At 51.2% G+C, this 16,981-nt stretch overlaps 1 protein-coding gene across 1 annotated transcript in view; it reads left to right on the forward strand.

Moving 5' to 3' along the window:
• The window catches only part of PLXNA4 (plexin A4), a 415,019-nt gene that overhangs the window by 81,958 nt on the left and 316,080 nt on the right, over positions 1–16,981 (forward strand). The window contains exon 3 of the mRNA XM_019751040.3: positions 1,814–1,996. Coding sequence (XP_019606599.3) covers positions 1,814–1,996 — 183 coding nt within the window. The remainder of the gene's footprint in view (positions 1–1,813; positions 1,997–16,981) is intronic.

Consider the following 16,981-nt stretch of genomic DNA (forward strand, 5'->3'; position numbering starts at 1 on the left):
GACTCCTACAGTTTTTTGTGTTTGTTTTTCTCTTTTGAGGGGGGAGAAGTTGTGTTTGGTCTGGTGCTGTTGGACCGTAGCATGCGAGAGCAGGGTGAGCAGAGAGAGGCACGGGGCACATGTCTGCCCTGCACGTGGCCTGCCCAGGCTCCCCCTGTCCTCGCCCTGACCGCTCCCCACCCCACGATAAGGAGGGGAGAGCTGAGAGAGAAGAGGGAGATGCTCAACCCATTGTCATCCCTGAGATGGACAGTAGCTGTCTCCCCCACTTCTGGGAGGGAGCCGAAGCCCCCCTCCCCCCCCCAAAGCTCTGACAAGCTCAGAGTTGGCCACTTTCGCGTAGTTCCCTGGCAAGAGCCTGCCTGCTGCTTCTCCAGATGCCTTTTCCTTTGGCTGGATTGAAACCTTTAAAAAAGTGACACCTTGTATTTTATTATTTTATTTTACTCCTTTCTCTGAAAAGTCCAAAGACATTTACAGGCATGAGCTCTGTAGGTTTTATGGAAGCCCATCAAAAAGCAGGGCTTGTTTCCTTTATCTTTATAGAGTGAAAAATAAAAGTATGGAATAACTCTTCTAAGGCCACACAGGTCTTCTGAGAAAAGAGGGAAAACCCAGTGGGGATTCTTCGAGCCTGGGAGAGGTCTGTGCCAACCCAGAGCTGCCCAGAGGGGAGCCCTGGGGGCTCTGCACCAGCCATTGTCAAGGTCTTTGCCACTCGCTAGGTCAGAATCCAGCTGTGACCCTCTGCTTACATTTGGGTCTGGAGGCCTGGAATAAAACAGGGAGAGATTCCGTTGAAACACTGTGGGGAAACCGGCCCAAAGCCTTTCCTGTTGGTTCCCTGACTCCTGAAATTGTTCTGGAATCAGGAGCAAGAATTGAGTCCGTGTGTCCCAGAATATGCAGGGAATATTCTCTGTACGGAACGCTAGCGGGTGTTCTGGTCCAACATGGTTTAGGGAGTGAAACGTTCGGGAAAGGCTGAGGTAAGGTTCAATGTATTTCTTCTTAAAAAGGCTTTTCAGGCCGTTCCTGTAATTCATCATTTGGAGTCTCTTACATGGTGTTAGAATGTATTGTGTTTCCCCAAGTTATTTGCCCAAGGAATCCTTTTATGGTAGAGCATCTTGGGGGGCGTGGCTTCCATGAAAGATGCTTTGGGAAACGCTGGTGTAGGTCTGACAAGACCAGGGCTGCCCCTCTTTGCGATGCTCTGAAAGAAACAGGGAGCCTGGTATTGGGGAGAGTGAGCCCCACTGTGCTTGTTCAGTTCACTCACAAATCTTCCACTTCCACTGCCCTTTCCCCGCCGATGGTTCGTGTAGGTCTTTGTCATCCATTGTCATTCATGCATTAACGTTTCTAGTTCTCTCTTCTGCGCTTTGAGTCCTCATTTGTGTGTCTGCTCAGCAGTAAGTGTGCAGATGAGGAGACCATAACCGTCTCACGCCTGAGCAGAGCCATCTGGAGACCATGGTCATGGCCTCTGGCCCCGTGCTTTCTGACATGATGGTGGTGGACCAAGATGGCGCCTGGAGGGCTTGGAGGAGGGACAGAGAGACCATGAGAGCATGATGAAAAGAGAGTGTAGGAAGCTGTGCTAGTTTTCCATAGTCCTGCAACCTACTTGGATGACCGTGGGCAGCTCATCTAGTTTCTCTGGAGCTGTGTTTTTTCATGTCAAACAGGAGAGATTTATCCTGGCTGATTCATAGCTAAGGATTCTTCTGACGCTCTCGTTCCCTGACTCAGTACCCCTGCCAATTGCCCTGATGCTCCCTGCTAACGGTTCTCCTTGTCTGACTTGCAGCTGTTAACCATTGATGATAACTTCTGTGGCCTGGATATGAATGCCCCCCTGGGCGTGTCTGAGATGGTACGTGGCGTCCCCGTCTTCACAGAGGACCGGGACCGCATGACGTCGGTCATCGCATATGTCTACAAGAACCACTCTCTGGCCTTCGTGGGCACCAAAAGCGGCAAACTGAAGAAGGTAGGAAGGGGGTGCAGTCACTCTGGTTATTGGGGAGCCAGACTGCCCCCACTGGGATGGATATTACCTCACGCTCCTTTCCTACCTGGGCCTGGTGGGCGAGGGATGCAGGTTGGAGCTAAGGAGTATGTTGCCGTGGAGATCATGGACCATGACCTTCTCTCGCTTTGTACGATGGTTGTTGTGGGAATCACACTGGGAGAGTGTGAGCTCACCTCTTCCCTAAGAGTGGTGTGAACGGAGAGGTGTGAACGGAGAGGTGTGACCGCGGCTCTGCTCTGCCGTCCTGAACGATGTAGTCTGTCCAGCTCGGGCTTGTGCCTGAGACAGGAGCGTTATTGGGTCTGGATGGTAGAGGATGGCGGGCAGGGGCAGTGGCTGTGCCTGCTCCTCTTGCTGCAGCCCTTCTGGCTGGTCCATCCATCTGGAATTCATTCAGGGAAACAGATGGAAGAAACTACAGGAGTTTCTGCTAGAGTTGCTCAGGGGGCGAAGAGCCAAATCCTGGGACGAGGAAACCATGCATGTTGTAGGTACATAGGAATTGCTTGAGGTGGAGTGAGATGGTGTGATCTGGGGACACGAGCTTCCCTCCACGTTCTTCAGAAGCATGATGGCTTCAGGGGCATTGGCTGACCTTGGCCCATCAGCAGTGCTGGGGGCAGCTGTCCACGCAGGACTATTCTCTCACCCAGCTCTGTTCAGGCTTCTCATCGCGATGAGTAGGAGCTGGCCCGTGGGTACCCTCCTGGCTTGGATTAAAAGCCTTTCAAAGACTGTAGGCGGGAGATTCTGTTTTCTGTTGGCTGATAATCGTCGTCCTTCAGGCTCGTCCTTCAGGACGCATTGGTGACTCCCCGGGGACCTCCTGCTTGTCTCTTTAGGCTTCCCGTGGAGTTCTCTGGACACTGTGTGATTCAGGCTGACACAGCAGCACCGCCTGATCAGAGATGGCCTTCATCCCTACTTTCTCATTGCTGTGTTTCTGGGTGTCAGCTCGAGGCGGCCGAAGGGAAATGTTCGCTGCAAATCGAGAAAACTGCCTGTTCCCATCCTACAGCCCGTTTCAGCGATCGTTTCTTTCTTTACATTGGACATCTCTGTGGCACAGGCTGCGGGTCTGGGGTATGGAGGGTGAGAGGCAGGGAGCAGAGTGTGTGTGAGCTGGGAGATGAGCGTGGGGCAGTTAGATGGCTTGTATCTGGGAGAGGAAGTGCGTGTTGATGAAATGCCGTGGTGCTCTGCCCGGGTGGGGCAGGCAAAGCCCCAGGCGTGGCGTTGCCTCTAAAAGGGTAACCACCTACCAAGTGTCAAACTCACAGATAATTTAACCATGGTCGCCATACCTTAAGAATTCTATGGCGTAGTCCCCTGCCTTTCTGCAAAGAATATGTTGAACACAACTGAAGGTTTTCTTGCTGCCTCGACCTTCTCGTGGTTTATTTACTCCTGTACTGAACGGGATTTCAGGGACGCCCAGGGGAGACAGGCACTGGGAGGTGTAGGTGTGTTGTCCCCACACAACCCCATGTCCGACGTGTGGGGTGTTCCTCCCAAGCACGGTGTCACTCACCGTTTCCACTTGCTGGCGGCGTCCTTTCCTCCTCCTTCCATCTGTGGCTTCTCGCTTTTGGTGAACTCGGAAGGCAGATTCCCAAACTTGCTGAAATTGTGTCTCACAAGCCTCCACATAAGCCGAGGAGGGCCATGCCCAAGCGTTAGAGCGGGACCTCGAGGAGGTCCCCATTGGGTGTGCAGGTGACTTCATTCCTCACCATGTTTCAATACATTCGGTTTGCGGGAAAAGGGGATTGTGACTCCCAAAGGCGTCCCCAAGGTATATGGGAACCACACACCATTCAGACAATGAATATACGCGGTGAAATACCTGTTGACCTGCTTTGCCTGGCCCGATGGGTGAATAAGCACTGTTGAGCGTAAATAAGTAAGCAAGGCAATTTGGGGTGCTTTAGCTCTTTTCTCTCCATGAGCCCCATCTCAGTGCAGTGGGGAAGGAACTTACTCCCACGTGCTCCAAGAGTCACAGGTACTGAAATTTCCACCAGGTGCCTGAGGATCATTTACTTGCTGGCAGGAACTAGTAGAACCTATAAAAGGATTCTTTTTTCTTTTCTTTTCTTTTCTTTTCTTTTCTTTTCTTTTCTTTTCTTCTCTTCTCTTCTCTTCTCTTCTCTTCTCTTCTCTTCTCTTCTCTTCTCTTCTCTTCTCTTCTCTCTCCCTCCCTCCCTCCCTCCCTCCCTCCCTCCCTCCCTCCCTCCCTCCCTTTCTGTTTTGCTGCTGTCTGAGCTCCTTGGAATGTGGTGTCGGTGACATAAACTTTGAGAGTTCAGGGCACATAACAGAACAGACGGTGATTTCTCTTGAGGGAGGAAAAAAAGACACATTTCCTGGCCTCGACTGCGTCGTAAACCCAGCAGCCTATTGGTCCGAGGGAGGACTGAGACCTATGGGGGCTGGGTCTCTCTCACCTGTGGGAGCCTGGCCCCTGATGGGGAGGCACGTCTCCCCAAGTGTGGGCTGAGGACAGACCTTGTGCTCAGAGACAAACCTCAGGGGCAGAGCCTGGCCCCTGAGCCTGGACCGTGAGAGTGTCCCCAGACAGAGGTCAGCCAGGCCGGCGACGACAGGCAACACGTGACCAGGAGGCTTTATAAACTGCTGGCTGGCATTTCCCATCTTTTCTTTTGGGGTGTTTCTATAAGAACAGTCCTGTTTCAGCCACCTGAGACATTACATTTAATTTCCAGAGCAGGGGTGGGACTGGGGAAGCAAAAGCCTGTGAGAGGTAAGAGCAGAAGGTCATGTGAGGGGGAATGAGCCAGCGGCTCTCTTGGGGAAAGCCCGGCCATTGAACAGCCAAACTCTATGCTCCATGAGCTCAGACTGGCAACCGTTTTAATAGTTTTGCTGGAGCCCAGCTACTGTTCTTGCAGACTCAGCAGAGCGGGCCCAGGGGGACAAATCTGAGTTGGGAAGGGAAGGCTGGCCCGCCGAGTCTGTTGTTTGAAATAATAAAAAGCAAAACTGGCCGGTTTATTTATTTTTTTCTAAACAATAGAACTTCCTACCACCCTTGCTCGCTAAGCACCACTCCCCTTTGCTTGCAATAACCCTGTCTTGCTTTTCCCAGAGGTTATCAGGACCACATTCACCTCTTGGGCAGAGGACCAGACATGGAAAGCTCTGGGATTGCAGGAGGGTTTTGCAGGAAGTTTTGTGAAGCCCCTGAAGCAGGGGGTGAGAATAATGGAAATTATACGGTAGCCGTAATTACAGAGTTGGATTCTTTGAGCCCTGTAATAATCTCCTGTGTGTACCAAGGACCTTGCGGCATTCTTTGCAAGATGACAAGAGACTCAAGGTGGGGAGGGTGGGTGGAAGGGGACTTGGGGGGTTTGCCTAGAGGAAGGGAGTTTGCTGGGGGTTCCAGGGCTCCAGGAGCTAGACTGTACCTATCCATGGGCTGCCCTCAAAATTACTGACTTTTTGTGTTATTTGAAAGGTGTGGGTCCCCATCATTTGCCACCTTGCCTCTGATGACCATAATTTCACTCCTTTAGTGCACACATCCCATGAGGCAGGGGGAAAGGAGGTGAGGAGAGTGCCAATTTGAATGTCTTTTATGTTTTCTGGTGTGTGTGTGTGTGTGTGTTACTGCTGGTATTGGCAGCCTTTTCCAAGGCGCACGTGAAAGGCATGTCCCGTTAAGAAATGTAACTTGTAAATGCCACAGTCATCAGGAGGTATCTAGGAACTTAGAAGCCACCCACAGAAGCCACTGTTAACATGTCAATGACAGGTAAAAAGCTTAAGGCCAACACCATCCTGATTTGTTTCGGGGTGTCTGTATACATCTGGAAAGTTGGGGTAATGAGGTCAGGGTCGCCCCAGAAGGAGACGATTCCTTGCTTACACAGTTCGGCCAGAACCCACCACAGTCTTGCTCTGCCACTCGCGTTCCCACCACTAAGTGACCCGGTTTCATGGCTGCTATGACCTGTTGACTGACATGGGTGCGAGCGACGCATGTTCATTGGGAACCAGAACATCATAAACTCCCACTTGCGGCGTGATTGCTCCTGTTGTTCTGTGATTGCATCTTTCCTGGGTGGTTTGCAAAGGAAACTGTTCACACCCAAGGGGCTGGGCACTTCATGGGTTAAGCAGAAGCCCGGCTGGCCCTGCTGTTGGCTTCTAGTCATAGGATATGTGCCGTGTGTGTGTGTGTGTGTGTGTGCGCGCGCGCGCGCGCGCATGCACAAACCACAGCATACTGGCCTCTCTTGATAGGAATCTGGACTGTGTCAACATGGAGAGTTCATAGAAGTGGGTGACACAAAAGTCATTCTCATTGGGAGTTGTCATGCACTTTGATCTTCCTAATTTATCTTTCCTTGAGCCTGTTTTAGAAATGATTCGCTTGTGTTCCATAGGTTCCGAGCACGGGTCCGGAAGGGCAACCAGCCAGAAGTGGAGTGGGGCAGAGGGAGACCCGTCTGGGGCTGGGTCATTCTGACCATAACTTCTCAGGAATAGATGGTCTGTGTGTGTGTGCGCGTGTGTGCAATGCGTGAGTCACAGAGCAATGTCAGATCACAGATGAGCAGCCCTGCTTTGCACCCTCCTCAGTGTATCTGACACTGCTTCTGAATATTCACCTGGAAATTTGGATCAACTTGAAAAAAGAAATTCACGCCATGGAAAGCGCTCCAGCTGGCAGGAGGAGATGCAGTGTCGGACTCCCCGTTGCTTGGGAGCCCTGGGGTGAGAGCAGAGGCTGGGAGCGCTGGGTGCAGGGTTGGCTCGGTAGCTCTGTTGGGTCATGAGCTCCTCTAACCAGAGATGCCGGCCAGCAGAAAGGAAAAGAAATATGGGGGAATCGATGCTGGACAATTTCCATGATGGGCAAAGACCATCAAAGCATTTGGGTTTGGTTGTTTCTGTCATGTTGTTTTTTCACTTCCCACCCCTGGTTTTGCAAGTATTAAGCCTGTTTAGATATTAACCTGGGGGTTAAGAGAGGGTGAAGCTGAGGCTGAGGTGCTGCAGAGAAGACACTGTGATTATTGCAGCGGGTCCACCTCCTTCTCTGACTTCACGTCTACGCAGGGACAAGAGATGGCTGTTCTATCATTAGTTCTTCAAGCCTGGGACCTAGGACTGGCCTTCAGAGCGACTTCGCCTAAGGTCAACCTGTCCTCTTCTCATGGTCCTCCTCCCACCTCCTTCCATCCCCTTCGCTGGGTTTTGAGCCTTTTTGTCCATATTTGCCTGGTAGATATGGAGAGCAGCTCAGCTGGTTAGTGTCTCATGGGCATATCTTGCATTTTTAGACAATATTAAGCTCTCATTCAACCATTCTTTTTATGTCAGTGTATCCCCACGGACACTATTTTCTCACCCTTTCCTACTTCTCACTATTCTGCCCTGGGGCCCACCCACGGCCCTGCATGCCCCTGGTGGGGGGGCATCTCACGCTGTCACTCAGAGCCGACCTGAGCAGGCATGAGGAGGTGGCCTCAGACCGCAGCTTCTGCCACTCTCAAAGCAGCTTGATGCCAGTCGCAGGGACACAGACTCACTCGCCTTCTCGTGTCCTCTCGAAACCCTCCTGGAGATCTCCATGAAACGCTGCCGTGGGAACACTTGTCATTCTATTTTCCAAACGGTCATTGCGAGTGCCCATGATTTAAGGAGATAGTTTTAAATGAGCTTTGCCAATTCAAGATTTACTGATACATGGGTGCCACTTTTTTGCATCATGATCCTGATCATAAATTAAAACGAAAGACATTAAAATGGAAGAAAACGCTGCGGAAACACCCTCAAATCATAGAATGTACTCAGTCAGCTGACGCTCAAATGCCAGACACGCCGGAGGAATTTATCCAGTGACACATGCAATTGAAGTAAAATATTGTACTTTACAAGAACATATCATTAAAATGAAAACTAGCAGCATATCAGGAGTCTGGCCATGTAACCAAGACAACAAATATGGGCAAGGATGAAAGACATGATGTACCAGAGGAAGAGGGAGGAGGCAGAGGCAAGAAGAGGAAGCGGGCCCCCAGCTGTAAATGGTCCCCAGACTGCTGGGCTGGGATATGATACAATCTGGAGCAGGGGATAATAGAATCTTTGTCAATGCAGTGGCCCAGGGAGACAGGACCGGGGAGTCTTCATTACCTGAAATCACTGTGGCCTCCTCAGCCACTTCGATGGGGAAGGCGGTGGCAGCTGGACTAACTCAGAGCCCACCTGCTGATGCTCTGACTAGGGGGTCTGCTTCCAGCCCCTACTTGTTCTCAAGTGACTTCCTGGGAATGTGGCCACGAGGCTTGCTTCTTGGTGGTGTCACAGTCTTTTTTCTAGCAGCTCTGGCTCCTCATTGAGGCATTCCCAGTGACTTCTAAAATAGGTCTCTCAAGTCTCCCACCTTCACTCCATTCTATCCCACCTCAGGGTACACAGGTGTATCAGTTACGGATTGCTGTGTAACAAATGACCCCGAAACATAGAGGCTTAAATCAACATGTATTATCTTACAGTTTCTGTGGGTCAGGAATCCAGGCATGGCTTCGGGGTCCTCTGGCTGAGATTTGCTCCCGCACTGCAGTCAAGGGGGCAGCTGGGGCTGCGGTGATCTCCAGACTCCAGGCTGAAATGGGGGAGGATCCCCTTCCAATCTCGCACACGTGGCTGTTGCCAGGTCTCAGGTACTCACTGGAGACGTCAGTGTCTTGCCAAGGGGGGGTCTCTCCGTGATGGCTACTCACTCAACATGGCAGGAAAGAGAGAGAGAGAGAGAGAGAGAGAGAGAGAGAGAGAGAGAGAGAGAGAGAGAGAGAGTAAGAAAGGGCCTACAAGATGAAAGCCACAGTCTTTTTGAAATCTAATTTCAGAAGTAACATCCTGTGGCTTTTGCTATTTGTATTTGTTAGAAGGCAGTCACGTGGCCCAGCCCACACTCAGGGGAGGGGCTTCCACCAGGGCTGAATCCCGGGAGGCAGGTGTCTTTGAGGTCATTTTAGAGGCTGCCTGCTACCCTAAGGCTTTGTGTGGGGGTCAGGTTAACTTTTAGGCACAGCCCTGCTCAGGGACAGAAGTGGCCCAAAGCATTGAGTCCTGTTTTCCGGCTCCCTGAAGTTTTGATTGTGCACCCATGTTAGAGAATCCAGAAGAGGAACAGGAAGGGGTGAAGGGACCTGCCACACCCACAGGGCCATCAGGGGAGGAACCATCCTCATCAGGAAGCCTGGGATCCTGGGCTGGCGGACCCAGGTGCTCTGTGAATCTGAGGGAAATGGTAGTTTATGGCGGCAGATGAGAGCGACTTAGATCTCAGATCAGCAACCAGTGAGAGCTCTGCATGGCCACGGAGAATCCCAGCCTCCTGATTTTGGCCTCCTTTGGGACTCACCTGGCTTCCTAGGTAGAGGGTCATTTCCCTAGGGATTAGAGCTGGCAGGAAAGAGAGAATGTGAAGGAAACTGTGTGCTTTGTACACCGTATAGCTACCAGGTGCTGCTCTGGGTGTCTTATGTGTGTTACTACCTGGATCATTCCATAATCTCCAACATTTCCTTTCAGGGGAAATGCTACAACCTCCATTTTGCATACGAGGAAAGGGATTGCTTCACTCACCAGAAGTCACAGGGTTTAATGGGAGGTCTGCCAGTTGACTCATTTACATAATAATGTTGTGGGCTGTAGCTGAGGCTTTGCTCTTGGGTTGTGGGTAAATCTTACCTCCACAACCAGGAGAGCAGTTGGTGTACCTGGCCAGGGCCTGTGGGCCAGAACCTTCCCTTCATTCTCTCTGCCCCTGCCCTGGCCCAGTGCTTGGATGGTTGTAACTGATTTCCCAGGCTCTAAGCTCCCCTCACCCCCTTTTAAGGGTCCTATAAGTTGTACCAGACTCACCTTCCTCAGACAGTTCCAATTGTCTCGCTCTCCTAATTAAAAAGCAAATCACCTCGTGCAGCCCTCTGTGGCCCCCCTGCCTGTTTGCGTGCCCGTGGCCCAGCCTCACCGAGGACGCAGGCCCTCCAGCTCAGCCTTCACCATGGTTTTATGTCTTCCAGGGCCCTGGCTAAATTTAAATTCCAGGGAAGAGGCTTCCACCCAAGAAACAATGGGATTCCCACCTACACATGGCAGTTCTCATGTCGCCAACTTCGCTCCACTGGCAATTTCCCTCTCGAGGAACAATTACGCTGGAGCCCAGACCCAGCAGCAGAGTGGGTGGTGGCCTTGGTGAAGGGGCCGGGGGCTTTCAGGGAAACAGACAAGCTGTGCTTTTCCGCTTATCGCTGACCTGCCACCTGGACACACTGGGGGCATTCCTTTGTCTTTGGGATTCTCACTAAAATTCTCTCTTGCAGCAGCCTGCAGGACTGTGTGTAGTGGTTCTCAACTATTTTTCCTGTTACATGTCATCCAAGGTCCCTGTCTATTCATTTGGAAGATGGCCGCTTCTACTTAGCCATGTTCCGTAGCTGCGGCAAACCCTCTGGAGCCGAAGACCTGGTGATCCCGTCTCCTTAGGACCCCGATCGTTTATGGCACCTTCCCCACCAGTCCACACAACCTTCTTCTTTCTAAATACCGGTCCCCTTCACCCGAGCTTCTGGGCTATTCTCTCAGGCCTGTACCTACTTTCCCCAGGTTCACCCTCGCAGTTCTTGCCATTTTCTTCCTGTCATTATGTAGCGTTGGATTCTTAACTTACGACAATCCACTCACAAATGTCATCTTGACCAATTTTCCCAGGATGAGTGTGGGGTAGTACGTCCCAAGGCAACTCTGGCTCCGCGATTTCTTCATAGATTTAGAGACTTAAGGGGCAGTGATCCCGTAGCGTGCTGTGAGAATCATCGATTTGTAGCTCTCAAACGCCTTCTGAAGACTGCCAGTTTGGGCCCACACGTCTTAAACTTGCATCATACTGGTGATGCAGGACGAGTCGCTGAACACTCATAACTGGGCAAAATGATATGAGTTTCCCTGGCTGAGCTAGTGGCAAGCAGTCGCGAGGGCCTTGGCAATCACAGGAAGCCCCTAAGGAGATGCCTTGTCGCAAATGTGCTAGGAGGGGTCCTCGGATCCTTTCCAAGCTCTTTACCTTCTATTGTCAGGTAGATAAGACATATACGCACCCATGTGTGACTGTGGGCCCCCTCCCATGCACACACACACACACACACACACACACACACACACTCACATCACAAACTTGCACGCGTGCCTCACCCCCACGCGTACCTGTGTGCACCCATGCAGCACTCAGGAGCCAGACCCTCCTCTTTGCACTCCAGCCTGTGCTCTGCCCTCTGAGACTGAGCCCCCCTCCCTGGGTTTCTGTCTGGGAAATTAGCATCACACTATCTAATCAGTTTAGCTCTGACTCGCCCATTTTGGGGGAGTAGAGCTATTTAGCTGTCAAATGCTCTGACGATTGCCCAGATGGACGGGCGGCTGCCTCAGACATCAGAGTGGTTTCTTTCTCCTCCGTGTGTGTGGGTGGGGGGGCGGTAATGCGTCTCCCAGTTGCTTTTGTAAGTGCTTCTTGCATCTGCCTTTAATTTGAATGCTTCTTGCCCGCTGACCTTGCTGCTTAGCAGTCAGCCTAAGTGTGATTCCCATAATTAGCTTGGTGATAATTTCATCTCTCTGCTTTAAATTTGTTTTTGAGGGACGTGGGTCCGGGGCCAGGGGAAGGGGGACCTTTGCACATTTCTTGATTTTCGTTTTTGTCTGTGCTCTTTCTCTGTCCAGGGCAGGAGTCACTAGGTTGAGGTTGGGGTGGGGACACAGAGAGACAGAGGCCCGTGACATCATGGTTAGATTCTGGACAGGAAGTTGAAATGAAGCTCTGTTTCCTTATTTAAAGGGGGTTCCCTTTCTGTGTCCCCATTTCTCCTCCAAGGTAGGCAGGCATGTGAATGTGGGTACACAAGGCACTTTAAGATGCTTAGGTAAGGAGCAGCTTAAAAATGGGAAAGCACTACACTTCCTCAGTGGTCATGGCAACCATTCTCTTAAGCCAGAAGCAGGTGAGAAGGAGCAGAAGGAGCTATTGAATGCCACCCTGCTGCTTCCCTCCTCCAAATCTAAGCATCTCTGTAGCCTTCATAACCAAGTGTCTGCCCAGGTCTGTATCGGGGGGTTACCCGTGCCTCTGAACCGTTAAGAACCAGACCTGCCTGGCACATGAAGAGTTGGAAACGACAGCCGGGAAATCTCCACTTTGTTGTTGGCTGCATTTCTGATTTTGGACAAATTGTTTATCCACACGTATTTCACCTGTTGAGCGACGAGCATATGAATGTATGCACACTCCATCTCGCTTATGAATCAGCCCGTGATAATAGGACTTCACATCTGTAGAGCATTCCTTGATTCAGTAGGAAGACAAAAACTGAAAAAAATTAAGAAGCTGGTGAGACTTGTATGACTTTCTGTGCTGAGTAAACTTCTCAGAAGAGCCTTTAAACTCCATGGATGCAAACACCCACGTGAACCCAGGCAGGGAGTGTGGAAGTTCTCCAGAGGTGCGGGTCTCTCGGGGAAACCTCAGATTCTCCAAAAAGATGCACCAAGCAGTCCCTGTGGGATTTAACTGTGTGTACGAGTGTGTGTCTGCATACACTCTCGAGATCTCTTTGGAAGAACTCCAGGAAGCCCGATGAGAAAGATGAGCGCTGTGATTCAGCTGGGCCATCCTTGGCTCCTCACTTGAGGTGTGAATAAGCTGGGTGAGGAAAGGGGGCATGGGCAGGGTACACTCAGCTCTGAGAAGCTTGGGTTCCCTCCTACCACCTCCTACAGCCTGGAAACAAGGTCTTTGATTTATGAGCTAACTTTTAATTAAAAGGACAGCAGGAAAAAAGTCATTTCGCCTCTACAGGATAAATGGTTCCCAACGTGAACTCCTTTTGTTTCTTTCCCAACTGCCCCAGTGCTGTAGGAGTGCGTGCCCGTGTGTGTGCATACGTGTGTGCATACGTGTGTGTAATGGGACGTGGGCCCAGCGCTCTGGGTCGGACCCCTTTACAGATTATGTGCCCCATGGCTCTGTCCTCCTGCTGTGTAGCCTGCTACCCACTTCTACCTGTATTGCAATTTCTCTTTGCAGCTTTTTCTAGCATCATTACTTAAGGGGATGCTATCAGAATGTTCAAAGTCGCCTGTAGAACTTGCCTGCCTTCAGCCACAATGATGCTGTCTTTGGTGGAAGAGATTTTATTTTGGTGGTCACCCCAAATTCTCAGTACGTTGGATTTATTTCTCTGACAGCCCCTCATTGCATCCCATTGGCACTTCCCGGTATAAAATTTACTTGACTCTTAACCCTCATTCTCCTGGAGTTGATCTTCTCTCATCTGACTGAATGTGACATGGAACTAACACCCGCCCGCCACGTGCTTGGATGTAAACCTGGCCTTTCTTATGAGACGACATTTATTCATCACCCCTGTCTATCCCCCGTAGCGGTGTGATTTGTACCTCTCTACTCTGTGGGTCCAGTCTTCTGGAAGTGCCCATGTTTATGTGATGTTTAGAAATGTATTTTTTTCCTTTGGAAAGGTGTCGAGTCCATGTTTTGTATTTTCATACCTCCACCAAGAAGGTTTGGGGGGCCCCGTGCATTGGCTACAGACGCAGGAGCCAGGGCTCCTCATCCCGCGTGCCACTGTCCTCCTGTGACTCTGGGGCCGCATGGAATGAGCCACTGTGACCTCTTTGCTCCGAAGCATGAAGGGGAATCTGACCATGAAACACACTGAAAAACCTTAGGGGAATGACCAGCCAAAGCCTCGCTCAGATAAGCCAGAAAACCAATTGCAGGGCCACAGAGGTGGCTTGAGCCAGTGGCAGGAATTTGCATTTGCGCTTGGTGACACATTCTCATCCTTTTCTGCCACGGACTCACTTTGAGGGACAAGTGCTAATCACCCCCCTTTGCAGGGCTTCAGTCTTATTTGCAGTAAACAACAGAGGGAATGAACTCAGCCCTCCTCTACCCACCCCCCCACCTTCTGCCTGCTGCTACGTTTATAAATACTCCGTCACGTAATGTCCTAGCGTAAGCATGAGGGGAGGTTTGCAGCGACGTTCACACCCCCTCCCAAATAGAATGTGTGTTACTGCCCACCACTCATTTCAAAGTCAGCATTTGGCATCTGTGGACTTGCCTTCAAACACCAGCTCACCATACCTGAGGTCTCTGGGACCCAAGGGACAGCCGGTGGCAATGCCTCAGGCCTCGGGCAGCCTGCTACCTACTGCCACACCCAGGCCGTCACCCGTCCCTGCTCCTCCTCGGTGAGCTGAGGGAAGGACCCCGTGCCCCCACCTATATTATGGGACAACTGTGATGTCCATTTCCCAACTTGTCAAAGTGACGCTACCCAGAGTGCTCTGAGGCCCGGGGCTGTTCTGCGCGATGAGATCACTGGTACTAAATTTGTTTTTGCTGACAGCCCAGAACTGGGTTCCAGGGCCCCTGACAGGCTTGGGAGGGGGCGGCTAGTGGAGAGTCCTGAACGTACCCCAGCTCCTGCCACCCCTGCTGCCTGTCGAGAGGAGCTTTCCTTCTCTGACAGTGTTCACCTCTCTCCTTTCAGCTTCCCAGGTTCCCTGTTCTAAGGATTTGCTTTTGTCCCCACCAACCCACCTTGGTCCTGGCCACTTAAAGGACCAGCATAAAAACCAGGTTAGAGAGCGTACCCAGACTGGGTGAGAAATACCTGCCACCTCCTGCTTTGTTCTCGTGTGTGGACGGTGAGCGTGCATCGCAAGCACTGAGGGAGTTTTACAAGTCCACCTCCGGGGATGTGAGTGAACTTGGGTCGCCCAGCCTGAAAGAACCCCTCTCCGCACACTCGCACGGGCCTGGGGTCTCTCGTCTGACAAGTGAGCTTGGAACACAAAGGGTCCCAGGAACTAGAAACAAGACGTGAGGTCTCATTAAGGAACCAGGGCCGTTTGAAACTGGAGGAGAGGACAGGCGCCTGCTCTCTTGGCAAAGGGGCTGGGACAAGGGGCGCCATAGAAATCACAGATGAGGTGACAAGGTTCCTGCTGGAGGACTCAGCCAGGAGCACCTGCAGAGGGCTCAGCCCTGGAGGGATAAAGGGGAGCACCAGACCCCTTGCCAGCGTCCAGCCAGGTGTCAGTGTCCTATTGCTGCTGTGCCAGGTTACCACAAACTCATGTAAAAACAGCACAGATGTATTATCTGATAGTCGTGTAGGTCAGAAGTCTGCCACGGTGTCATTGCATTAAAATCAAGAGGCGGGCAGGGCTCCCTTCTTTCCCGATGTTCTAGGGGAGAATCTGTTTCCTTGCTTTTTCCCGCTTCCAGAGGCTGCCCGCCTTCCTTGGATCGGGTGCCCTTTCTCCATTTCCAAACCCTTGCATCTCTCTGACTGCTCTTCTATAGTCTCATCACTTACCAACCATAGCTAGGCAAGGGTTTCCATTTTTAAAGCGCTGTGTGATTAGGTTGGGCCCATCTGCATAATTATTAGCAAAAACTGCCTTCTCAGCGAAGGTCAAAATCACTGCTTAGTCACTTGTGGGGGGGGAGAGGATGAAGGATGAGAAAAAGTGATCAGCTCCTATGTGCTGGGCCCTTTGTTACCATAAAGACTTCCCCCCGACCCCGCCGTGTACGTTTCAGAGTTCAGTTTGACTTCCCACCAGCTATTTGTAGGGATGAGGTCAGGCTCCAGTGAGGAAACAATTGGTACCAACATCTTGAGTAGCCTTCCGTGCTGGAAGCTCCTAAGCATTCCAGATCCTGTATTCTGAGCCTCAGAGAGAGCGGGCCTTTCCTCTCTCTGCCTGTAGAAATCCTTGACCCTCCCACAGGCATGTACTTACAGGCTTGATCTCAGCTGGGCTTGAGAAAAGGGACAGCTGAGTGTTATAGAATTCCTCGTGTTTTCAAATGTGTGTGTAACAGGATGTACATAAATGTAGTGTGTGTTTGTGTGTGTGTGAGTGTGTGTGTGTGTGTGTGTGGGGGGGTATTGTTCATGGAAAAGCCGGGGAGGACCTCTTTGCCATTTTTGATGACTTATTCTAAAACAGTCCTCGGCCTTTCTTGTCTCGTTCCCCTTCTCCGACTTGGCTGGAAGGGGGAGAGAAGTCACAGGGCAGCAGACACAGAGAGGGAGCCTTGTGTGGGCTTTTGACGGCCGGTTCTATTCTGTCACCATGAAGCTGGGACTTCCCCGTCTGACTTCAGCTCTTTGGATTGTTGAGATGAGAAGTTTTTCCCTTCAGAGTTCCCTGGGATTGCGTGTGCAAACTAATAACACGATTAGGAGAACCGATTTGTGTAGACGATGTGTGGTGCGTGTCTAAACATCACTTTACAAAATGACACATGGGGACGGTTTCTAAATATTGTGAATTAGAAGTTTTCAAAAATACCATATGTGCGTGTATCAGTCATTTAAAGCATTACAGTTTGAATGTAAAGAGATTCCTCTCCCTTTCCTCACTCCTTCACACTTATCTTCGGCCCAGTGGATGCCAGACGAGTTTCCTGCCATTTGTTCCAGAGAGTTAAGAACGCGGAGCGGTTCTTCCAGCTGGGTCAGACCAAGATTCATTGGGGAACACACCCAGGTCTACCTGGGAAGCAGCCAGTGAGCCAGCTGGAGTCTGGGTGTGTAAGTGTGTGATGAACGTGTGAGAGCCATGTGTAATTACCTCTGATGGCGTTCGAGGGGACAGGTGTTTCATTAAGCTTCAGAGATGTGGAACATTTTAACTACGCCATGGTGGGAGGTTGGCATTGCAAACTGAGCTGGCAATGACGCCACTGCCAAGGCACTGCATTTCTCAGCGGTGCTGTCATGCAGCGATGGCATATTTCCCTACTTGGACACACTGTCCTGCGTGATGAGATCACGGAGAGTATCAGACCAGCCACTCTGCCAAGCT

This window comes from Rhinolophus sinicus, chromosome 8, assembly GCF_057876585.1.
Source record: "Rhinolophus sinicus isolate RSI-liver-muscle chromosome 8, RSI-T2T, whole genome shotgun sequence".
NCBI classification, from domain to species: domain Eukaryota; kingdom Metazoa; phylum Chordata; class Mammalia; order Chiroptera; family Rhinolophidae; genus Rhinolophus; species Rhinolophus sinicus.